Here is a 27,005-nt window from a genome sequence, read left to right on the forward strand (position 1 = left end):
TAAAAAATGAATGACCTTTCCTGATCAGTATCAGATCAGTGGGGAGGCCGACACTTGGCACCTTCACGGATCAGCTTTTTCCAGCACAGGCGGCTTCCTGTTTTAAACAGTGTAAAGAGCTGGAACAGCACGTCTCCGTGCACTGTGCCATTCTCTGGTGCTGCAGCTCCGCTTCCTTTTGAAGTGAATAGTAGCTGTGCTGCTGTACTCAAGTGACCACCAAGCAGTGAATAGAGCTGTGGTGTCCCGGCTCTGTATACTCTTTTACATCAGCCTGCTGCCCGCACTATAAGCATGTGATCGTTGGCAGCGCTGGGTGTCAGACGCTACTGATCTGATGTTGATGACCTTCGTCATTATAGGCCATTAGCATCAGATTTGTTAGGGCTCATGCAAACGGTCTTGAAAATTGGTCCAAGCACGGACCGCTAATGCACTGACTGGCTGCGAGTTTCCCAACCTGAGCATAACCGCTTCATATATGAGTATCAGGCTGTCACGCTCTGGTCTGGGGACTCGCGGCCAGGCCGAGCATTGCAGTCCAATATTGGAACGAGATAAACAGGTGTCCGCATGCGCACTTATGTTTTAAGCTCTGGTCTCAGTAGGGCATATGCAAACTTATATTTTAGGCTGTGCTAGCAGTAGGGAGCACGCACACTTATGTTTTAGGCTCTGCCCACGGTATGGCGCATGCAAAGTTATGTTTCAGGCTCTGGCCGCAGTGGGGCGCATATTCACTTAGGCTATGTGCACACGTAGATTTAGGTCCTGCGGATTTTTCCGCGTGGATTTGGAAAAAGCCGCAGGTAAATTCTCAGGTCAAAAGACTTGCGGTTTACCTGCGGATTAGCCTGCGGTTTAGCCCTGTGGTTTCACACCTTTACAATGGAGAAGGTGTGAAACCGCAGCGGAATCCGCATAAAGAGTTGACATGCTGCAGATTTGAACCCGCAGCAAATCCACACGGAAAAATCCGCAGCATGTGCACAGTGTTTTTCAGTTTACCATTGAAAACAATGGTACTGTCCAGCGCAGCTAAAACGCAGAGCCTGAAACGCTGCAGATCCGCAGCAGAATCTGCACCGTGTGCACATAGCCTTATGGTTTAGGCTCTGCCCACAGTAGGGCACAGGCGCGCTTATATTTGGGGCTCTGTCCACAGTAGAGCGCATGCACACTAATGTTTTTAGACTCTTATACACAGTATAATGCCCCCCACACTGTATAGTACCACCCACACAGCATACTGAACCCTTAGCATCTCCCAAACTGTTTGATGGCTCCAACACTGTATGATGGCCCCCTAGATAGTCCTCAATATAGTATAATGCAGCCCCCATAGGCAGACTAATGTAAGCAGCCCCCATAGGCAGACTAATGTAAGCAGCCCCCCCATAGGCAGACTAATGTAAGCAGCCCCCCCCATAGGCAGACTAATGTAGGCAGCCCCCCCCATAGGCAGACTAATGTAAGCAGCCCCCCCCCATAGGCAGACTAATGTAGGCAGCCCCCCCCCCATAGGCAGACTAATGTAAGCAGCCCCCCCCATAGGCAGACTATTGTAAGCAGCCCCCCCTCATAGGATAGGCAGACTGTATTGTAAGGCAGCACCCCCATATAAAAATAAATAAATACTCACATCTCTTCCTCCTGCACTGCTTCAAGCTCCCGCTCATCTCCTGACAGCGGGCGCCGGGCAGTGACGTCATCACGCCCACTGTCAGTGTCTGCATCAGACACAGAGGGGGATGATGGAAGAAGGAGCGCTCTCCTCCTTCACTGTGTGGTCAGCTGTATCGGCTAGATGTCGATACAGCTGACCTTGCAATGACGGGCGGGGAGGCCACTGCTGGCATCACCCTGCCCGGCTGCTCAGGGGCCCATAGCGGCAGCGCAGGGAGATCGATTCTCCCTGCTCTGCCGCAGAATGTAACTGTATTGGTGTGCTGCGCATGCCGATACAGTAGCGTAGCTCCAGGTGGGCCCCCTCAGAGCGTGGGGCGACCGCCTCCTCTGTCCCTCAGAAGCTTCGCTACTGGCTCTGCCTGTAGTTGGGCGCATGCACACTTATGTTATAGGCTCTTCCCACGGTAGGGCACATGCTCACCTATTTGTTAGGCTCCAGCCACAGTATGGCGCATGCACACTTATGTTTTAGGCTCTGTCTGTAGTAGGGCACACGCGCACTTATGTTTTAGGCTCTGCCCGCAGTGCCAGCAGTAGGGAGCATGAACACTTACGTTATAGGCTCTGCCCACGGTAGGGCACATGCAAAATTATGTTTTAGGCTCTGCCTGCAGTTGGGCGCATGCACACTTATGCTGTAGGGTCTGCCCGCAGTAGGGCACATGTGCACTTATGCTTTAGTGTCTGCTAGCAGTAGGGCTCATGTGCACTTATGTTTTAGGCTCTACCCCAGTAGGGCTCATGTGCACTTATGTTTTAGGCTCTGCCCATGGTATGGCGCATGCAAAATTATGTTTTAGGCTCTAGCCGCAGTAGGGCACAGGCACACTTATGTTTTAGGCTCAGCCTGCAGCTGGGAGTATGCGCACATATGTGTTAGGTTCTGCCTGCAGTAGGGCTCATGTGCACAAATGTTTTAGGCTCTGCCTGCAGTAGGGAGCATGCACACTTATGTTATAGGCTCTGCCCACGGTATGGTGCATGTTCACTTAAGTTTTAGGCTCTGCCCGCAGTCGGGCACAGGCGCACTTATGTTTTGGGTTCTGTCCACAGTAGGGCGCATGCGCACTTATGTTTTAAGCTCAGCCTGCAGTTGGGCAGAGGAAAGCGCACAGGCGGCATCATCCACGTCAGTCAGAGCATGAGGACAGCAATCAGAAGCTGGGAGAAGGATAGACGCCTCAGCAAAGATATCTATCGGACTGGCAGGATTTATATACAGCTCAGTAGAATTTCAGAAGGTTTTTGGGGGTGTATGGATGTTATATACTCCTTTATGGAGTGCACCACAGGTGATGAATAAAGTGCTAGTCTTAAGGCCCCGTTACACATAACGATGTCCCAGCGATCCCACCAACGATCCGACATGGATGGGATCGCTGGAACATCGTTTGACAGCCCCTCCAGTGATCAGGACCAGCGAGCAAGCCGATTTCCAATGTAAACAGAGGGCATCTAAGAGCCGCGCGGCTCTTAGATACCCGCTGTTTACATTGGAAACCAGCGTCGCTGATCTCTCGCTGCCACATGCAGCAATGCGCGCTGCCCTGCGGGAGACCAACGATCAAAAAACGGCCCAGGACGATGGAGCACGATCAGCGATACCCGGCGGGGGGGGGGGGGTCACTGATCCATGTCACACACAGCGATTTTGCTGGCGAGATCGCTGTGGCGTCACAAAATCAGCGATCTCGCTATGTGTGGCAGGGCCTTTAGTTCAGACATGAGAAAACTGGTGACAGGTTCCCTTTAAAACAATTCAACAAAGGTAAGGGCAAACAAATCTGTAATTCAACTTAACGATTCCACCAAACCTATTCTACAAAAAGCCGAATTAATGTTTACCCATACATAATTTTTTCTAATTAAAGGTAGAAATAGAAGAGTGCAGCACAATTGTGGAAAGATCTGATCTTCTGCCAATATTCCCTTCCTGACTTGTGACGGACGTGTTCCCTTATGTAGTATGTCAGGAAGAGGATAAGCTATACAGTAAACACCGTAAAGAAAATGGAAACACCACAATTGTCATTTTTCAGCTGCCATGAAAATTGCACTAAGAAGTGATCCAAACGTCGTATGTACCCAATAAAAATGTCACAGTGCAGAGAACAAGACCTCGCACAGCTCCATTGCTGAAAAATAAAAAAGGTATGGGTCTCAGAAAATGGAGTAATAATTCCAGTATATTGAATGGTAAAACGAATGGGGTAAAAACAACCACTGGATCTGAAAAGAGCAAGCCTTTGAACGGCTATTTTCATAGAAATTTAAAAAGGATTTGGCTCTTTGAATACGGAGATGAAACAATTGAACACGCAAAACTTGAAAATTGCCTAGGAAGAAAAACAAAAAAAACAAAAATGCAAAAAAACAAAACAAAACTATTTTTTTTGAACCGAAATACCAAATGTAAACTTTGGCTGAGTGCACACATGTCCTGTCACACATAAAGATGCTCCTTTCAGGAGTTTGTAGTATGAGACATGTAAATTTGACACTAGGTGGCGGATTCTGACTCTTTTCTCGTGTTCACAGAGAGTGGAAAATGGGGATTTCAACTGGATTGTCCCAGGGAAATTTCTGGCATTCAGTGGCCCTCATCCAAAAAGCAAAATTGAAAACGGTAAGTTTAGTAAATAGAGTAAAACTAATAGAATAAGTGAATTTACATGTTTCCAGAGGGATTAACTGAAAAATGGGTTTTCAGTTTTTGCAATTAAAATTTTGATTACCATATTTTTTTGGATTACAAGATGCACTCCCCCCCCCCCCCAAACTTGTGGGGAAAATGGGGGGGCGTCTTATAATGCGTATATACCTTACCGGTACCGTTGCTGCAGGCTGGGATGAGGGGGTGTCCGGCGGTGCTGCGGGTGCCCGGCAGTGGTATGGGGGTGTCTGACGGTGCTGCGGGTGTCTCCTCCAGTGCTTTGCTGACGTTTTGTGAAAGGCCAGAGCCCCGGCAGTTCCATGGTTTCCTGTGCGGTGGACTCCGGGAAAATGGCCGCTGGGGGCGGCGCATGCGCAGATGGAATTCTCAGCACCAAGATCTCAGGAGATGAGATTTTAGCGCTAAAATCTCATCTCCCGAGATCTTGGTGCTGAGAATTCCATCTGCGCTTGCGCCGCCCCCAGCGGCCATTTTCCCGGAGTCCACCGCACAGGAAACCATGGAACTGCCGGGGCTCTGGCCTTTCACAAAATGTCAGCAGAGCCCCAGCAGCACCGCTGAACACCCCCGTATCAGCACTAGGCAGCAGCTCCGCACATCAGAACGCCCCCTCATCCCGGGCCTGCTGCAGCGACCCTGGGACCCCTCTTCACCGCAGCCACCACCCCCGCAAAGCAATAAGACGCATGAATTATAAGAAGCACCACCATTTTATTAAAAAATTTTTTTCCTATTTTTATCTTCAAAATTTGGGGTGCGTCGTATAGTCTGAAAAATATGGTATTTATTTTCTAGCACTTATAAGCATCTTTATAAGTCAGACGCGTCTTACACCAGCACATGCCTCTTAATAAATCAGACGCATCTTACACCAGCGTATACCTATTGATAAATGAGCCGCATCACATGCTGTACTTTTACCAAGAGTCTAAAGTCACTGCAGCCTAGAGCTGGAATGTATTTGCATTTTATTTGACTCCAATATCTGGTGTAAACAATAGTAAGTTTGTTGGGCTACGTGGGGCCTTATCCCTATATGCCAAGTGGAACCAGTATTTTCTAAAATTGGCATGAGATGCGGTGAAAATATTAAAAGTTGTAAGTTATGGAGTAGATATGGCAGGTGCCATAATTTGCAATTTTTTTTATCCAGAAATCTGGGGTAGTCACATTGTAAATCCACCTCAAACACTGCACAAATCTCTCCTTTCACCTGCGTTCATACATTGTAACAGACTCACCTGAGTGAGCAGCACTAGGCCAGGGGCTTCTAGAACTGTTTCCATTCATTGACTGCAACCATATATATATTGCAGTGCAGCAGACAGGCAGGGACCACAGAAAGTTCAACATAAATGGAGTCTTTATTTTCAGAACTCACACATAGGAATGATGTCCCCCAGATTGCAGCCAGGTCTCCATAAACACAGTCCAGAACTCAAAACCCATTATCGTGGACAATGGCACCACCGTGCCTTTTGGGTGCGTCAGCCATCTGGAAGTCCCTGACTCTGTTAGGGCGGTTTCAGACATCCAGATAATTCCGGTACTGGAAAAAACGGTACCGGAGCTGTCCGTGTGTCCATGTGGATACGTAGGCCATCCGTGTGTGATCTGTGTGCTATCCGTATGTCCGTGTGTACCATCCGTGTGTGATCCGTGTGCTGTGTCTTGAAAAAATTGGTTTCAATGTTAACCCTATGACTTCTAAAAACGCCATCCGTGTTTGGTACGTGTTTATACGGACCCATTAACTTGTATGGGTCCGTGTGATCCGTGCTGTTGCACAAAAACGGACGTGTCAGTGGTATTTTCCACAAGGACACACGGTCCGTGAAAACACGCTGACATCTGCATAGACCCATTCATTAGAATGTGTCTACGTGTGTCAGTGTCTCCGGTACGTGAGAAAACTGTCACTACACGTATCGGAGCCACTGACGTGTGAAACTGGCCTCAATTCAACACAGACCTGTGTTGCTCAGAGCCTCCTGCTCTGCAGCTTGCAAACTCCCAACATTGACATACCCAAGGCCAAACTGATAGATTTACCTTAAATGGAATCCTGGTCTTAGAGCCACTTTCAAAACCCGGAGTGGAGAGAGGGATTCACCCCACTACCAAACCTGCAAATCCCCCCCAAAAAATAAAAGCCCTTAACGGGTTTTCCTAAGAATCTGACTGAGTCACTACTTGGACCCAATCTATTCTTTCTTTTATTTTGCCTTGTGACTCACAGGCATCCTGCTGTGAACACAAGGCACTCCAGCGGGTTTAGTACGACTCTGTCCGCATCCTGGGGGACACATAGCGACCCTCACATATGATCCCCCTCACTGCCTCACAATATATATCTTACAATAATCAGTAAGTCAAACATAGAAACTTTCTTTACACCAATTTAAATCTGTCAGATCCAGAAACTATTTACCTGCAGCTGTAGGGTTAATCTGGAGGTATAGTGTATGGTAATTCAGCTCCTTACCCGATAAGGACCAGGCCATGTACCGCTGTTCTGACCACGCACACCTTCGTGTTTTTTCGTACATGTGGTATAAAGAGCTGGAAAAATGTTTCTCATTCAAATAATTTTTGCATTTGTGATTCATTGGGTTTTATCTTTGTTATCTTAACAGTCTACTTTTTAGTCTTCTCTATTTTTTAGTCTTCTCAGGCAATATTGTTTGGAAAATAAAAGAAATGCACGTCTGTTTTTCAATTTGTTTTTTGTTTAATTTTCTATTGCCACAAAGGATCATTAAAATTGTTTTAAAGTTTTTTTTTTTCCCCTTTTTGCCACAATTATTTTGATATATTGGACACTTTTTTCCAGTTGGTGTGGAGCTAGTAAGAATTTGGATTGGCTTTGGCGTTTATAGTTTTAATTTTACTTTTATTTATTTCTTTACTTATCTTTTTTTCATTTATTTCACATTATGTGCTCCAAATAAGGTCAGAAAAGACCTTTAAAGAGTATTTTAACTTTTAAAAACTTTTTTAAATCTGATTTCCCCTGTAACTGGGGCTGGTATATTAGACCCAGTTAGGCTGGTTTCACATTAGTGGATCTGTGCGCAGCGTATGATCTGCATCGATCCGCATGCGTACATATATTTAACATTGTGTATGCAGGGACATGTTTTTGCATGCGGATGCGTACGCATGCTTCGTTTCACGGTGTGCGGCGAACGCAACATGTTGCATTTTTGAAGCGTCAATTATGTGCAGTCATGCGCATGCGGATGAGTGTGTCAAAACAACGCATTACTGTCTATGGGAACGCATTGGTACGCAAGCATATTTATGCGTTCGATACGCACGCGTACTTCATAATGAGCAAGTCATTGGATGTCTGGTGTCAAGGAACTTCTACTGGACAAGCATTGGAAATATCGAACGCATGCGCATAAAAAAAAATGCAAAGGCATGCAAAAACGCGTACAAACGCATGCAAATGCAGCTTTTTCTGGCATCATACGTAAGATTATGAGGATAAAAACACTGCGTAAACATGCTTTTGCATGCGTTTTGCATGCATTTGCGCATGCAGATGATACGCTGCATACATAAATGCTAATGTGAACCTAGCCTTACTGTGGAAAACACAAAAAAATTGCACGTTTTTTTTATCTGCACATTTTCCTCATCTCATTCAAGTCTTTGGCGAAAATTCTCCAATTTTATTTTATACATACGGCACATAAGGCAGGAGAATGGATGTGTTGCATATTTCAAATTGTCTCTTCAGAGAGGAGGAGGACTAGAACTCTAGGGCCACCTATAGGAAGTAGCGATCCTAAAAGTCATTATCGACTTTCTAGCGAGTATATTTCAAAATCACAACGCAGGTCAGTTCTGCATAGTAAAAGAACAAAAACAAGCACATTCGGCATGAGCTTTCTATAGTTGTTATCCGCTTTTCTTGGACTGTAAGACGCTGCACACAAATATACGCAGCAGAAAATAATGCATCGGACTCTTGTCGTCGGAACTTATATTGGTAGTGATGAGCGAAAGTGCTCAGATAAGACGTTGCCCGAGCATGCTCATGTGCTGAGTGTCTTGGGCGAGCTTGAAAAATGTCCCTGTGGCTGCATGTTTCGTGGATGATTGACAGTCGCAACACATGCAGGGGGATTGTCTGTTTGTTAGGGAATCCCTGCATGTGTTGTGGCTGTCGAACATCAGCGAGACATGCAGCTGCGGGGACTTGAACACATTATTCGAGCACGTTGGAGACACTCCGTTACCACCCGTGCATGCTCAGATAACACCTTGTCCGAGCATGATCGCCCATCAATAGTAGGCAGTATAACTATGAAAGCTGCGCTACATCATTGGAGGACAGTGGTCCCATCTCTTATTAAACTATCACGCCACTCCATATCGTTAAAGGCCCTTGAGATGCATATTCCATACCTTAATCTTCAGTCATGGGTTGCTGCCGGAATTGTGAGTCTGGGAGACCTAGTGGGGAGTGGTGGGTTAATCCCGTTTGACCAACTGGCTGCTGAGTTTCCGGCCACCGGGAGGTGTTTTTACCAATACCTACAAATACGTCATATGTTGCATAATTCACCGGACTCGGTTTTTTTCAATTCACAACTAGAGTTGAGCGATACCGTCCGATACTTCAAAGTATCGGATCGGAATGGATCGGCCGATCTTTAAAAAAAGTATCGGTATCGCCGATTCCGATACCGGAAGTCCCATTCAAGTCTATGGGACTTCCGGTATCGGAATAAGAAAAACCCTGTTTTTGCCTTGTACAGCCTCTCTGGGGTCTGTACGGGCCTTTCGGGGGGCTGTGCCGGCCTGCCAGGGGGTCTGTGCAGCCTCCGGTGGTCTGTGCCGGCCTGCCGGGGGGCTGTGCAGGCTCCGGGGGGCTGTGCCGGCCTGCCGGGGGGCTGTGCCGGCCTGCCGGTGGTCTGTGCAGGCTCCGGGGGGCTGTGCCGGCCTGCCGGTGGTCTGTGCAGGCTCCGGGGGGCTGTGCCGGCCTGCCGGGGGGCTGTGCCGGCCTGCCGGTGGTCTGTGCAGGCTTCGGGGGTCTGTGCAGGCATCGTCCGATGGGACTACAAGTCCCATCGGGCGATGCCTGCTACCATAACAGTGATTGACACATTAGCCAATGATGGGACAGTAGTAGTCCCATCATCCGGCTAATGTGTTAAATGTTAAAAAAAAAAATAAAAAAAAAAATTACATGCTACATACATGCTACATACATACAACATGCATACTACATACATGCTACATTCATACTACATAAATACTACATGCAACATACAGTACATACTACATATATACTACATACATACTACATGCATGCTACATACATACTGCATGCTACATACATACTACATGCTACATACATACTACATGCATGCTACATACATACCACATACATACTACATACATACTACATACATACTACATGCATGCTACATGCATGCTACATGCTACATACATAACACATATATACTACATACATGCTACATACATACTACATGCATGCTACATACATACCACATACATACTACATGCATGCTACATACATACTACATGCATGCTACATACATACTACATGCTACATACTACATATATACTACATGCATGCTACATACATACTACATGCTACATACATACTACATATATACTACATGCATGCTACATACATACTACATGCTACATACATACTACACATATACTACATGCATGCTACATACATACTACATGCTACATACATACTACATATATACTACATGCATGCTACATACTACATGCTACATACATACTACATATATACTACATGCATGCTACATACATACTACATGCTACATACATACTACATATATACTACATGCATGCTACATACTACATGCTACATACATACTACATATATACTACATGCATGCTACATACATACTACATACATACTACATGCATGCTACATACATACTACATGCTACATACATACCACATACATACTACATATATACTACATGCATGCTACATACATACTGCATGCTACATGCATGCTACATACATACTACATACATACTACATGCTACATACATTCCACATATATACTACATACATACTACATACAATACATTCATACAATACATACATAGACATACAGTACATATAACATAGAGTAACATACTTACCAATACTTGTCACATTGTTCCCCGAAGCCATTGTCTTTTCCGGAATAAATATTAACATAACAAACCACAAAAATACTCACCCACGATCCGAAGCAGTCCACGAGTGTGTCCCACGACGATCTTGGGTAGAGAACGGCAGCATCAGCTGTTGCTGCCGTTCTCTACGGGCTGCAGGAATCCAATGACGGAAGGTAGGTATCCTTCCGCACTGTATTCCTCCGCCACTTAAAAAAAAAAAAAAAAGTCCCTAGTCTCACTTTATGCCATTGCTGTGTGGGAATTTCCCACGCAGCAATGGCATAAAGTGAGACTAGGGACTTTTTTTTTTTTAAGTGGCGGAGGAATACAGTGCGGAAGGATACCTACCTTCCGTCATTGGATTCCTGCAGCCCGTAGAGAACGGCAGCAACAGCTGATGCTGCCGTTCTCTACCCAAGATCGTCGTGGGACACACTCGTGGACTGCTTCGGATCGTGGGTGAGTATTTTTGTGGTTTGTTATGTTAATATTTATTCCGGAAAAGACAATGGCTTCGGGGAACAATGTGACAAGTATTGGTAAGTATGTTACTCTATGTTATATGTACTGTATGTCTATGTATGTATTGTATGAATGTATTGTATGTATGTAGTATATATGTGGTATGTATGTAGCATGTAGTATGTATGTAGTATGTATGTAGCATGCATGTAGCATGCAGTATGTATGTAGCATGCATGTAGTATATATGTAGTATGTATGTAGCATGCATGTAGTATATATGTAGTATGTATGTAGCATGTAGCATGTATGTAGTATGTATGTGGTATGTATGTAGCATGTAGTATGTATGTAGTATGTATGTGGTATGTATGTGGTATGTATGTAGCATGTAGTATGTATGTAGCATGCATGTAGCATGCATGTAGTATGTATGTAGCATGCATGTAGTATGTATGTAGTATGCATGTAGTATTTTTTTTTTTTTTTTAACATTTAACACATTAGCCGGATGATGGGACTACTACTGTCCCATCATTGGCTAATGTGTCAATCACTGTCATGGTAGCAGGCATCGCCAGATGGGACTTGTAGTCCCATCGGACGATGCTTGCACAGACCCCCGGACATCAGCACAGCCCCCCGGCAGGCCGGCACAGCCCCCCGGCAGGCCGGTACAGACCCCCACAGGGTGCACAGACCACCGGCAGGCCGGCACAGCCCCCCGGCAGGCCGGTACAGACCCCCACAGGGTGCACAGACCACCGGCAGGCCGGCACAGCCCCCCGGCAGGCCGGTACAGACCCCGGGCAGGCCGGCACAGCCCCCCGGCAGGCCGGCACAGCCCCCCGGCAGGCCGGCAGAGACCCCCGGAAGGCCCGAAATGACGGCGCATCATGATGCGTACACACCGCGCATCATGATGACGTCAGGCTGTCAATCATTTTGAACTTCCGATTCCGATGCCGAATTCCGATATTGAAAAAATATCGGAAGTCGGTATCGGAATTCCGATACAGCAAGTATCGGCCGATACCCGATACTTGCGGTATCGGAATGCTCAACACTATTCACAACTAAATAACACAGTTAACGGTTATTTTCTGCTGCCTGATTCTGGCCCGAGAGGTATCTCATTATTATATAGAGCCCTGAATGACCCGCCGGATAATACAAAACTGCCCTATATGATCAGGTGGGAGCGGGATCTGGGTTTTCTCTCCGAACCTGTTGACTGGGAGGAAGGATTGTGTGAAGTTGTACGGGTCTCTTCATGTGTGAACCATCTGGAGCAGTTGAAAAAGACGCACCTGAGATGGTACCAGTTCCCAGTCCGAACGGCACATTTTGGAGCTGGTGGGTCTGGTGAATGCTGGAGAGGGTGTGGGATGAGGGGTACTCTTGAGCATACTTGGTGGTCCTGTCCGGTGCTCCAGCCTTGGTGGAGGGGTGTTGATTTTATTGATCTCACAAGTCTTGGGTATCCAGATGACTCTGACCCCAAGCCAGGCCATTTTACACATTGGCCTGAATGAAATTCCTCATATTCTTAGAGGTACGCTGTCACATATTTTGGTAGCTGCTAGAGTGTTGACAGCGGCTAGATGGAAAGATCCCACCCCCCCAGAGGTTGCAGGACTAATTGATAGAATTAACACTCACTGCCAGCTTGAACTAGCACTAGCTCACTCGATGACCGCCATAATAAAAAGACAGAACATTTGGCACCCCTGTATATATAGTAGACACTCCACGGTTGCCCCGCTCCAGCCTGCTTAGCCGTATATAATTAAGATGCCGGATATTAGATATTGGATGTTGTTTGTTTTCTTTCCTTTTTGGAATATATTACTGTACTGCAGAACACTTAGACTTATTATGTGTACTTGCTGTTACACATAGTTCTATCGATTCCACTAATGCCTGTTCCTCCCCTCACCCCTTCCCCTTCCCCCCCCTTCCTTTCCTGTTTTTGATTTGTTGGTCCCCACTTTCTGCTCCTTCTTTTCTCCTCTCGTTTCCCTAGTTTCATATATATGGTGGTTGTAACTATGATTGTCATTGTTTTGACTTGTTTTCTAGTTCAACCTCAATAAAAATAATTGAGAAAAAAAAAAAAAATAGTAGGCAGTATTAGTGTGCCGCCATTCTACATTTTTTTATTTCTAGTGGATCATTGTTCCATTTTAAGATTAGAATTCTAGATCACATTTTAATAATACTTACACTTATGTAACTGATTAAACAGCAATTAGATGGGTTAAAATCCCCATGATATATACCGGTTTCCTCAGCATCTGTCATCGCAGGGCTGTGAGAGGAGCTTGTTGGCTGAACCCCTGTAATGTAGCATTGTACATATGGGAAACAGATAAACAAACTTAATTCCCATTGTCCTCCTTTTCCAGGTTATCCCCTCCATGCTCCAGAAGCTTACTTTCCATACTTCAGAAAGCGCAACATCACCGCCATCATCCGGCTCAACAAGAAGATATACGATGCCAAGCGATTTATAGATGCTGGGTTTGATCACTACGACCTGTTCTTTGTTGATGGCAGCACTCCCGGTGACGGCATAGTACGGAGATTCCTGAACCTCTGTGAAAATACAGATGGAGCAATAGCTGTTCACTGCAAAGGTAATAGATTGAGCTGAGTGATATATTATGTGTTTCCTCACTTATTTATGTGAAAGAATTTCACTTGGCGTTACATCTCAGTTGGCTGTGTTCTTTCATTTGACCATTTTTTAAGTACAATTATGCACTGCTCATAAAAATAAAGGGAACACTTAAACAACAGAATATAACTCCAAGTAAATCAAACTTCTGTGAAATCAAACTGTCCACTTAGGAAGCAACACTGATTGACAATCAATTTCACATGCTGTTGTGCAAATGGAATAGACAACAGATGGAAATTATTGGCAATTATCAAGACACACTCAATAAAGGAGTGGTTCTGCAGGTGGGGACCACAGACCACATCTCAGTACCAATGCTTTCTGGCTGATGTTTTGGTCACTTTTGAATGTTGGTTGTACTTTCACACTCGTGGTAGCATGAGACGAACTCTACACCCCACACAAGTGGCTCAGGTAGTGCAGCTCATCTAGGATGGTACATCAATGCGAGCTCAGCCTTTGTGCAAGGAGGAACAGGGGGAGCACTGCCAGAGCCCTGCAAAATGACCTCCAGTAGGTCACAAAAGTGCATGTGTCTGCACAGACGGTTAGAAACCGACTCCATGATGATGGTCTGAGTGCCCGATGTCCACAGATGGGGGTTGTGCTCACAGCCCAAAACCGTGCAGGACGCTTGGCATTTGCCACAGAACACCAGGATTGGCAAATTCGACACTTGCGCCCTGTGCTCTTCATAAATGAAAGCAGGTTTACACTGAGCACATGTCACAGACATGACACAGTCTGGAGACACTGTGGAGAGCGATCTGCTGCCTGCAGCATCCTTCAGCATGACCAGTTTGGCAGTGGGTCAGTAATAATGTGGGGTGGCATTTCTTTGGCGAGCTGCACGGTGTTGGGCTGTGAGCACAACCCCTATCTGTGGATGTCGGGCCATCAGACCATCCTCATGGAGTCGGTTTCTAACCGTTTGTGCAGACACATGCACATTTGTGGCCTGCTGGAGGTCTCATTTATGGTTTCCAGTTTCCCTATCAGAGGAAAGGTTGCAATAAATTAATAATTCACTGTAATGATTAATTCCCCAGTTGGTTATTGATTGGCTCCTACTGGCAAACCAGTGGTCCCAGTGTGGGTGACAGTACGTTCTGAGAAGTTTAGGGAATATCACCAGTATAGTACATGGCATAAATGTCTAAGAGTTCAAGTTGCACTACTGGGGCTCCCCATATCTGCAGAATGGGGGTTCTCTTCTCCCCAATCAGTACTCTGGAGGGGAGGAGACCCTACATAACTCTCCCCATTGAAGATCGTGGGTGCTGTAGTAGACGGCTGCATTTCATGTTTCCCTTAGCGTAGTATAGTGAGAGTTGCACGCATAAACAGCCTCTTAGGCTGGACTCAGGCGTATTTCATGGTCCGTATACTGACCGCAGGCCCCAACCCAAACTTACAGCTTCGTATGTGTCTATAAGGATGTACGTTCGGGTATGGATACCTTCGGTCAGCCAGGCGTATGGGGACTGTGAAACAGGCTTGTGTGAACATGGCGTTGCGTATGTCTTTGTGGACTGCTAATCCCTAATGCCTTGATGTGTGGGGGACCCAGATAGAGGTACACAAGGCTATTCGTGCTTGCCCATGTCGGCTCCTGAGCAGTGTGCTACCTACTTCCCTCTGACTTGGAGACTACTATATGCAGGGGATTGTGGGCAGCAAAAAATGTAAGGCTGTGTTCACACACACTGTTTTTTTAGCGGTATTTTTAGCGTTTTTTTCAATAAAACTGCTATAAAACCGCTAAAAATAAACTTCCCATTCATTTCTATGCATTTTGCACTTTTTGTGCATATTGATGCGTTTTTACTGCGAAAAAACCGCAACGCGGTAAAAAGTGCAGCATGCTCATTAATTTCGCTGATTTTTCTGCATTTCTGGCTATTTCTATGCGTTTTGAAAGTGCGCGGAAAATAAACGCATAAAAACCGCACGGTTTCTGGGAAGGGAGTCAGGTTTTCCAGCAGAAATTTTCTGCTACGTGTGCACTTAGCCTAATAGAGTGCCGCATGTGGCCGCCTGTTGTGCACCCCTACTCCGGACTGACTCGTCTTAATGTAGTAGTGGGCAAGCACTGTACTCTGCTATCTCCGACAGTCCCATAGACAGGGGTTTGCAGGTTTGGCTATCACTCCATTTAGATGGGGCAATGTAGTACCTCATTCCCGGAATTGCAGGGGATTTCAGAAATCTTAAAAACCGTGGAAAATGGAAGAACACATTATTTTTGTAAGTTACAAAATGCTGATATTACAGAGTTCCAGTCATTAAATAGATATTTAGCTCAGATTTATTTCATTCATTATGCAGTAAATCATCTCTATTTACAGAAAACTGGAAACCCCCTTGAAATCTGCTGTTCCACCTCAGTCCAGTAGGTTGCGCTGTTTCTTCTTGTCCCACTAGTGTTAACCCTTGTTGTATCAGCCGCCTCTGGAGGACAGTCATGTAAATATGGCTATCTATAAGGCGGTAATTAATGTGCACTTATCATGCTCCTTGGCCTCGAGCCATAAAATTACAGCCATTGGGGAGTAAGAGGCTGTGATTTTCCCGATCCTCTGGGGAATGGGCACAGGGTCATTTCCTGTCATTGTTTATCTGTTAAGCATTAGACTCTGCGCTTTGGTAATTAATGGAAGCAAAGTAGAGTTTCTTCTATACCAAATACATGACCTAGTCTATGTAATGACTAATTGTTACAGTATTCACAATGATGTGTTCAGCAGACTCGGATGTTAGGTCTTTCTTCGCCTTCGGTTACAAAAACTTGCAAGATTAAAAGGGGCTAGAAGCTTTAGGGTATGTTCAGACGCAACATTTTTGCAGCATTTTTTTCCTGCAGAAAATAAGCTGCTTTTTACAGTACCAGCAAAAATTCAGATTTCAGGAAGCATTTATGAAATCTGCAGCATGTCAATTCTTTTAGTGTTTTTGCAGCATTTTTGCAGTGTTTCTTTTTTAACCCATAGAAAGCGAGTGTGCAAAAATGCTGCGAATAATGCAGTAAATTGGTTTTGCTACTTTATTAACAGAGGTGTAACTACATTATGATTGGCCTCTAACAAGCACTCACACCTGTTCAAAGCAGTTAAAACTGGTTTGAATCACTGACTGGTAATCAACTTACGTTTTTTCTTAAAAAAATGCTTTGTCCCAATTAATTTGCACAGCACTGTGTGTGTGTGTGTGTGTGTGTATATATATATATACAGTGGGGCAAAAAAGTATTTAGTCAGTCAGCAATAGTGCAAGTTCCACCACTTAAAAAGATGAGAGGCGTCTGTAATTTACATCATAGGTAGACCTCAACTATGGGAGACAAACTGAGAAAAAAAAATCCAGAAAATCACATTGTCTGTTTTTTTTTTTCATTTTATTTTCCATATTATGGTGGAAAATAAGTATTTGGTCAGAAACAAAATTTCATCTCAATACTTTGTGATATATCCTTTGTTGGCAATGACAGAGGTCAAACGTTTTCTGTAAGTCTTCACAAGGTTGCCACACACTGTTGTTGGTATGTTGGCCCATTCCTCCATGCAGATCTCCTCTAGAGCAGTGATGTTTTTGGCTTTTCGCTTGGCAACACGGACTTTCAACTCCCTCCAAAGGTTTTCTATAGGGTTGAGATCTGGAGACTGGCTAGGCCACTCCAGGACCTTGAAATGCTTCTTAAGAAGCCACTCCTTCGTTGCCCTGGCGGTGTGCTTTGGATCATTGTCATGTTGAAAGACCCAGCCACGTTTCATCTTCAATACCCTTGCTGATGGAAGGAGGTTTGCACTCAAAATCTCACGATACATGGCCCCATGCATTCTTTCATGTACCCGGATCAGTCGTCCTGGCCCCTTTGCAGAGAAACAGCCCCAAAGCATGATGTTTCCACCACCATGCTTTACAGTAGGTATTGTGTTTGATGGATGCAACTCAGTATTCTTTTTCCTCCAAACACGACAAGTTGTGTTTCTACCAAACAGTTCCAGTTTGGTTTCATCAGACCATAGGACATTCTCCCAAAACTCCTCTGGATCATCCAAATGCTCTCTAGCAAACTTCAGACGGGCCCGGACATGTACAGGCTTAAGCAGTGGGACACGTCTGGCACTGCAGGATCTGAGTCCATGGTGGCGTAGTGTGTTACTTATGGTAGGCCTTGTTACATTGGTCCCAGCTCTCTGCAGTTCATTCACTAGGTCCCCCCGCGTGGTTCTGGGATTTTTGCTCACCGTTCTTGTGACCATTCTGACCCCACAGGGTGGGATTTTGCGTGGAGCACCAGATCGAGGGAGATTATCAGTGGTCTTGTATGTCTTCCATTTTCTAATTACTGCTCCCACAGTTGATTTCTTCACTCCAAGCTGGTTGGCTATTGCAGAATCAGTCTTCCCAGCCTGGTGCAGGGCTACAATTTTGTTTCTGGTGTCCTTTGACAACTCTTTGGTCTTCACCATAGTGGAGTTTGGAGTCAGACTGTTTGAGGGTGTGCACAGGTGTCTTTTTATACTGATAACAAGTTTAAACAGGTGCCATTACTACAGGTAATGAGTGGAGGAAAGAGGAGACTCTTAAAGAAGAAGTTACAGGTCTGTGAGAGCCAGAAATCTTGATTGCTTGTTTCTGACCAAATACTTATTTTCCACCATAATATGCAAATAAAATGAAAAAAAACAGACAATGTGATTTTCTGGATTTTTTTTTCTCAGTTTGTCTCCCATAGTTGAGGTCTACCTATGATGTAAATTACAGACGCCTCTCATCTTTTTAAGTGGTGGAACTTGCACTATTGCTGACTGACTAAATACTTTTTTTCCCCACTGTGTGTGTGTGTATATATATATATATATATATATATATATATACACTCACTGGCCACTTTATTAGGTACACCATGCTAGTATGGGGTTGGACCCCCTTTTGCCTTCAGAACTGCCTCAATTCTTCGTGGCAGAGATTCAACAAGGTGCTGGAAGCATTCCTCAGAGATTTTGGACCATATTGACATGATGGCATCACACAGTTGGCGCAGATTTGTCGGCTGCACATCCCTGATGCGAATCTCCCGTTCCACCACATCCCAAAGATGCTCTATTGGATTGAGATCTGGTGACTGAGGAGGCCATTTGAGTACAGTAAACTCATTGTCATGTTCAAGAAACCAATCTGAGATGATTCGAGCTTTATGACATGGCGCATTATCCTGCTGAAAGTAGCCATCAGATGTTGGGTACATTGTGGTCATAAAGGGATGGACATGGTCAGCAACAATACTCTGGTAGGCTGTGGCGTTGCAACGATGCTCAATTGGTACCAAGGGGCCCAAAGAGTGCCCAGAAAAAATTCCCCACACCATGACACCACCACCACCAGCCTGAACCGTTGATACAAGGCAGGATGGATCCATGCTTTCATGTTGTTTACGCCAAATTCTGACCCTACCATCCGAATGTCGCAGCAGAAATCGAGACTCATCAGACCAGGCAACGTTTTTCCAATCTTCTACTGTCCAATTTCGATGAGCTTGTGCAAATTGTAGCCTCAGTTTCCTGTTCTTAGCTGAGAGGAGTGGTACCCAGTGTGGTCTTCTGCTGCTGTAGCCCATCTGCCTCAAAGTTCGACGCACTGTGCGTTCAGAGATGCTCTTCTGCCTACCTTGGTTGTAACGGGTGGCAATTTGAGTCACTGTTGCCTTTCTATCAGCTCGAACCAGTCTGCCCATTCTCCTCTGACCTCTGGCATCAACATGGCATTTCCGGCCACAGAACTGCCGCTCACTGGATTTTTTTTCTTTTTCGGACCATTCTCTGTAAACCCTAGAGATGGTTGTGCGTGAAAATCCCAGTAGATCAGCAGTTTCTGAAATTCTCAGACCAGCCCTTCTGGCACCAACAATCATGCCACGTTCAAAGGCACTCAAATCACCTTTCTTCCCCATACTGATGCTCGGTTTGAACTGCAGGAGATTGTCTTGACCATGTCTACATGCCTAAATGCACTGAGTTGCCGCCATGTGATTGGCTGATTAGAAATTAAGTCTTAACACACAGTTGGACAGGTGTACCTAATAGAGTGGCCAGTGAGTGTATATATATAATAATATGTGCAATCACTCCAAATAAAGGCAACACTCCATGGTAATTGTTTTCAAGCTGTCATCCACATCAATTTTATGCTTTAAGTCCAGCGCTTTTACTTAAATCATGTAGAACTATTCTTATATCAATCTTACAACACCATCTGTCACTGTATCGCTGCAACTTTTTTTTTTAAAAAACTGTTATTTCCTAAGATATATATACTAGATTAAGGCCCGATGCTATCGCATCGAGAGGATAGTGACACACCTCTTGCCATGTTAACCCTCAATACACACACACCTCCTCAACACACACTCCTCTCACCTTTCACCATCTCCACTCACGTCCACTCACTCTTTCACTCCACATACGACCCTTTCTCTCACTCCGTCTCTCATACTCACACCGTCATCGTCGCTGCTCCACATTCCCCGACATCTTCTTCCGCCGGCGCCATCCTGGATCCCGACGTTGTCCACACCGGCGACATGTTCTTGCGGCCACGCCATCTTGAGTATTCTGAAATCCTGCGAGTGGACGTTAGTGGAGATAGTGAAAAGTGAGAGGAGTGTGTGTTGAGGAGTGGTGCGTTGAGGGTTAACATGGCAAGAGGTGTGCTGTGACGTCACCAGTTACAACTGGACGGAAGTTGTTACAAACCGGAAGCTGCTTAGCGCATTTATTATAGTAGATTAAGGCCCGATGCTATCGCATCAGGAGGATAGTGACACACCTCTTGCCATGTGAACCCTCAACACACACTCCTCCTCAACACACCACACCGCCTCAACACACACTCCTCTCACCTTTCACCATCTCCACTCACTCTTTCACTCCACATACGACCCTTTCTCTCACTCCGTCTCTCATACTCACACCGTCATCGTCGCTGCTCCACGTTCCCCGACATGTTCTTCCGCCGGCGCCATCCTTGATCCCGACGTTGTCCACGCCGGCGACATGTTCTTGCGGCCACGCCATCTTGAGTATTCTGAAATCCTGTGAGTGGACATTAGTGGAGATAGTGAAAGGTGAGAGGAGTGTGTGTTGAGGAGTGGTGTGTTGAGGGTTAACATGGCAAGAGGTGTGCTGTGACGTCACCAGTTACAACTGGACGGAAGTTGTTACAACCCGGAAGCTGCTTAGCGCATTTATTATAGTAGATTATAGTAGATTAAGGCCCGATGCTATCGCATCAGGAGGATAGTGACACACCTCTTGCCATGTGAACCCTCAACACACACTCTTCCTCAACACACCACACCGCCTCAACACACACTCCTCTCACCTTTCACCATCTCCACTCACGTCCACTCACTCTTTCACTCCACATACGACCCTTTCTCTCACTCCGTCTCTCATACTCACACCGTCATCGTCGCTGCTCCACGATCCCCGACATCTTCTTCCGCCGGCGCCATCCTGGATCCCGACGTTGTCCACGCCGGCGACATGTTCTTGCGGCCATGCCATCTTGAGTATTCTAAAATCCTGCGAGTGGACGTTAGTGGAGATAGTGAAAGGTGAGAGGAGTGTGTGTTGAGGAGTGGTGTGTTGAGGGTTAACATGGCAAGAGGTGTGCTGTGACGTCACCAGTTACAACTGGACGGAAGTTGTTACAACCCGGAAGCTGCTTAGCGCATTTATTATAGTAGATTAAGGCCCGATGCTATCGCATCAGGAGGATAGTGACACACCTCTTGCCATGTGAACCCTCAACACACCACACCGCCTCAACACACACTCCTCTCACCTTTCACCATCTCCACTCACTCTTTCACTCCACATACGACCCTTTCTCTCACTCCGTCTCTCATACTCACACCGTCATCGTCGCTGCTCCACGTTCCCCGACATCTTCTTCCGCCGGCACCATCCTGGATCCCGACGTTGTCCACGCCGGCGACATGTTCTTGCGGCCATGCCATCTTGAGTATTCTAAAATCCTGCGAGTGGACGTTAGTGGAGATAGTGAAAGGTGAGAGGAGTGTGTGTTGAGGAGTGGTGTGTTGAGGGTTAACATGGCAAGAGGTGTGCTGTGACGTCACCAGTTACAACTGGACGGAAGTTGTTACAACCCGGAAGCTGCTTAGCACATTTATTATAGTAGATAGATGTATCACACCTATGTTTTTATGTGGATAAGATATTTACATAGTGAGCCTCAAGAAGGACAGTATTACTGATGTATGTAAAGTGCTATTGAAATAATAGTACTCTATTAATAAATAAAAAATTAATTATTATTACCTAAGTTATGTAGGTATGTGTTAGCTATGTAGTTGAAATCTACGTATGTTTGCCTAAATTTTTTTTGTTTTTGCCTTTTTTTTTTTAATCTATATATACCTATACCTATGTATATTTTTATGGATTTAAATATGTCTATGACATATATGTGAAAGAGATAATTAGTGTAAGATATATCTATCTGCTTAAAATATTTATATATATATATATATATATATATATAACATATATCAAGCTATGTATAGAAGTCTGTTAGAAGTCTATTATCTATATCTATTTAGAATGTAACTATTATTTATATATCTATATATCTATCCATTCTAGGACCAACTTAAATAGTTTAAAGTAAGACATTTTTGTAAACGACATTTCTAGTGAAGATTTTTGGGCTATTAGGTGGCAATTGTCCTTGAAGTGGTGTATCCACCACTTTGACCCTAACGTTTCTGCGTTGCTTTACTCGGGAGAATGCAACATACAATTGTCCATGGGCAAATACAGGTTCGGGCAAAAAAATTCCAACTCGATTGAGGGTCTGTCCTTGGGATTTGTTAATGGTCATAGCAAAAGCAGGTTTTAGAGGAAACTGTCGACGTTTTAATTTAAAAGGTAACCCAGTTTCTGAAGGACACAAATCGATGCGTGGAATAAACACAATGTCTCCTTCAGCTGAGCCAGTAATCACTTTAGCCTGTATGATGCTGCGGAGTAAGGCAGTGACAATGAGGCGAGTGCCATTGCAGAGACCTTTCTTGGTGTTTAGGTTTCTTAATAGCATCACAATGGTGCCAATTTTAAGTTTTAAGAGATGTGATGGCATTCCTGATGGTGTCAGAGAGTTTAAAAATTCAACTGGGTAGTTTTCACATTCCTCTGCCTCATCAGCATCGACAGAATCATCACTTGTATATACAGTATAATCACCACTAATGCGATCCATTACTTTACAGTTCAGAAAATCGACGTCATCATTTTTCGGACATAGTATAGCATGTGATGCAGCAGTGTTGAGGCTTTGTTGGTCATTAACATCAATGCAAATATGGTCTCCAAAGCTCTCAGTTACTATAGAGCCAGTGCAAAGCATGTCTGGAGGAATTTCAATGACATCCTCTCCAAGGTTTTGTTCATTAGACAGCTCACCATTTCCAAGTTTAAGCAACCAAGTGCTGTATTCAGGATCAGTGGAGCGCATGTTGTTGATTAGCGGTAGTCTGGTAAAATGTTGCCAATGTTCTGAATATTTAATGCAGGAATCTACAATGTCTATTCTTGTTCCATGAGCGATGACGGGAAGACATTGTCTGAAGTCTCCTCCAAGAACAATAACTTTTCCTCCAAATGGTGTTTTATTTTTTTCAGCAACATTTGTTGTCATGATGTCACGTAGAAGTCTATCTATCACATTCAATGCATGTTTTTGGATCATAGTGCACTCATCAATAATAAAAAATTTTGTACTCTGTAAATGTTTTCCTGCATTTGTATCGTTTTTAATCCTGGAAACAGATGTTTCGTTGATCGGAATAGGTATGCCATATAGAGAGTGGATTGTTCGGCCTCCTTGTATCAAGTTAGATGCTATTCCTGTAGTTGCTGCAGGTGACACAATTTCTCCTTGTCCTCTTAAATGATGTGTAAGTAGATGGTATAGGTAGGTCTTTCCACTGCCACCAGGTCCATCGAGAAAAAAGCACTTTGGTATTAAACTGCTATTTTGTAAAGCTTCAGTAATGACATCATAGGCAAAAAGTTGCTCCTGATTAAGAGTTTCTTTCATCTCTGCAGCTTTTTTTAACTCATAATCCTTATCATATTGTTTAAGGAGTTGTTTAATATTTTTTGCTGGGTGTGGTAAATTGAAATCAGCAAAAGTTTTTCCATGGACTATGAGGACATCTTGGACATCTTTCATAGCATATCCTTCACAATCGATACACTCTTCAGTGTTGCTGTGGTATGTATGACAGTAGTCTTGTAAAAAATGGTCCTTAAATTCATTCCACAATTCAAGTGGATTACTGGGGGGCCAAAAATACAGATATAAGCAAACATGTCTCTAAGTTGGGAAGGCATGTTAAGAATGCAAGCATCTGTTAAAGTATGTCTCCAGATGCTATCATCGAATAATAATCCAAGTGCTAACGCAGCATCCTTAAAGGTTTCATGCATAACTCCATTGACTGTTTTTATGCTGTCAAAACTGGTAGCAGCTTTTAAATGCAGTAACAACAAACGTAAATAATAGCGTTCTTGGTCTTTCATACTAACAGTGTACATTCTTCCAATAACTGTGAGACCCCCTCGTTTTCTTTGTTCCCATGTGCCTTGTTTCCAAACGTAGTGTTCTGGAATTTCGCGGTAGAAATAGTTATGTGCATTGTGGTCGATCTTATTAAGGTTGAAATACGCCATAAGTGTAGAATTGGAATTGAGCTTTTGATGGATGTTGTCTGCAGAGTCCTTCTCATGAAAATAGAGTGGTTGAGAATTAGGCAGATGTACGGCTAGGCGAATGATGGCATGAGATTGTTTATGCATAGGAAAAGCAAATATCCGCCATGCAGCCTCAGGTGCACTAACATATCTGGTATCCGTAAATTGGTGTGTTTCATCATGTTGGATGTTATTTTGGGAAATTTCAAGGTTGGCTTTGTCATGTCCTTTGTAAACGTATTTAAATAAATATTTTACACTTTGAATGGAAGCACATATTTCTACATTAATATGGCACTTGTATTTGGTGAGTAAAAATGGGTTATATGGAACTACCCATGAATTGTCAATCATCTTATAATGGTGTTCATATGTTTTGCCAATGGGTCTGCGGTAAGTGGGATAGCCATCCTTTTCTTTGATGGTATATGGTTGGTTTTGTTTTGGGAAACCTTTGCTACACTTTCCAAGATCCATACAGGGAGAATTAGGATTGTGTTCTCCACAGGGACCATGAATCATGTGTTGAAGAACAATGTTATGGAGCTGAGGGTAGATTGTTTCATCAGGTATTTCAGCCCAGACTGTATTGTCTATGTCCGCCTCAGTCAGTAATTTAGACAGGCTGTCAAGAATAATTAAAATATGAGCGTGTGGGAGACCACGCTTCTGAAATTCAATGACATGGACCATTGCAGTGACGTTTCCAAATAATCCACTGCTAATGTCTTTTAACAGGGATTCCAGTTTAATTTTAAAGACATGTGCAACCAAGTCTGGTCTGTGTTCAACACGCTGCCACGGTTCTAAATGTGTAGTAATCTCACTCCACTTAGGATTACATGTCATGGTGATAAATAGATCTGGTCGACCATACTTTGTAACAATAGCCATAGCATCCTGGTAGCGCTGCTGCATGTTTCTTGGACTGCCTTCAAAAGAAGATGGTAAAATGACGGTTTTCCCAATAGGGATGCCCTTTTGAACCGATTTTTTGAGTAGATGTTCTTGAAGGAGGCAGTAATCCTCCACTTTTAAATCTTTTTGGTGGTTGCGGATGTAATGTAGGCGATTAGCTTCGATTTTGACATAAGCATCTACTAAATATTGCTGTGTTAGCTTACCACCATTGAGGAGTGGATTAAAGTAATTTCTGACAGATAACATATAGCAATAGTATTGGAGTTGAGTGATCCTCCTCGAACTTTTGCCTTGTTGTTTGAGTCCATCATGCCATCCTTGGTCTCCATAAGGGAAAAATATTGGATAGAGGAGGGCATCCAAATTGCTATGGAGAATACTAATTTGTTGTGTTTTTGGAGCTAAAGGGTTATGGGGATCAGGTTTTAAATGAATTAATATGTCTCTATTGAAAGGTGGCTCACCATTGTCATTTTGAAACACGACTGCTACTTCACTGACAGTGGGATTATTGTAGCGTCGAGGGTCTTGAGTACGATCTTGTTTAATAGCCATAGTGATGTTTGGCATGACAGTTCCGTTTTGTAGAGATTTAATTTTTTCTTGTTCTTCCACATCACGTAACATTTGATAAGCTTCCACAAAAGGATTAATAGTTTGGATTTGAAGGGCAATAATGTTCATCAATGTAGGATGACATTTTTGATTTTCTTTACATCGTAAGTGTTGTTCGTTTGCGGTAGTGGTATCGAGAATGTAAAGTTGGGCAAATGCGCGTTGCTGGTCATCTGAGGGATGTAGTGTTCCAGTTCTATGATAGATCTGGCCATGTATGCGGAAACAGTATGGGCCATATCCAGGAGGTGGTGAAATATTTGCACCCATGGAGGCAAAAGCAAAGGAACTGTTAATACTTCGAATATTATCCATGAAATTTTTGCTAAATTCACTTTGCCCTTTCAGCAAACGTGTAAAGACATCAGGATATTGTAGTATGGGTACATGGACTTTACCCTTCTGACAGCAGAGCGTAAAGTTGTTATCAGAAGGTATCTCTGCTACAAAATGCAAAGCTTCGCAATGCTCACATACATGGGTCATGTCACCACAGCTGTGTTCAGTAATACTATTTTCATCATTAGTGAAAATGTGAGGTTCTAGTAGAAGTGCATGTCCAACCGATGGGGTGCGCCTAGTTTTGAGACCAACGTATATTTGTCTTGGTTGCACTTTCTGCGGGCTAACTGCAGCTTGTATGTGAAGAAACTGTGCGTTGGTATTGACTAATGATGGTATTGATAGGGCAGAAACAGATTGCTGATTAGTTATGTCAGTGAACGGCATATAGGATGAAGTGTGGTAGTAACTTGTTCCACATGCTGATGTGGAAGCATCCTGTTGTGAGTCTACTAATAATGATGAGGAAGAAGCCGTCTGTTGTTGGCGGTGATGGCGTGCAGAGGCTTCTTCAGCCAATGTAATAGATTTAGAGTTAGGGGATTCGTGTGTGAGACGACGGCGTTTATAAGCCTTAATCTTGTCAAGTCGATGCTGTTTTTCCTCAGGAGTCTCATTAGCACGGCGTTGTTTTTGTCGTAGTGCTAAAG

The 27,005-nt window shown here is 44.2% G+C and overlaps 1 protein-coding gene across 1 annotated transcript in view; it reads left to right on the forward strand.

Annotated features, from left to right (window-relative positions):
- CDC14A (cell division cycle 14A) overlaps positions 1–27,005 on the forward strand; it is a 161,330-nt gene that overhangs the window by 74,417 nt on the left and 59,908 nt on the right. Inside the window, exons 8-9 of the mRNA XM_073571653.1 lie at positions 4,228–4,315; positions 13,422–13,652. Of these exons, the coding sequence (XP_073427754.1) occupies positions 4,228–4,315; positions 13,422–13,652 (319 nt within the window). The remainder of the gene's footprint in view (positions 1–4,227; positions 4,316–13,421; positions 13,653–27,005) is intronic.

This window comes from Dendrobates tinctorius, unplaced genomic scaffold (genome assembly GCF_039654945.1).
Source record: "Dendrobates tinctorius isolate UK_male_01 unplaced genomic scaffold, ASM3965494v1 ptg000029l, whole genome shotgun sequence".
NCBI lineage: Eukaryota > Metazoa > Chordata > Amphibia > Anura > Dendrobatidae > Dendrobates > Dendrobates tinctorius.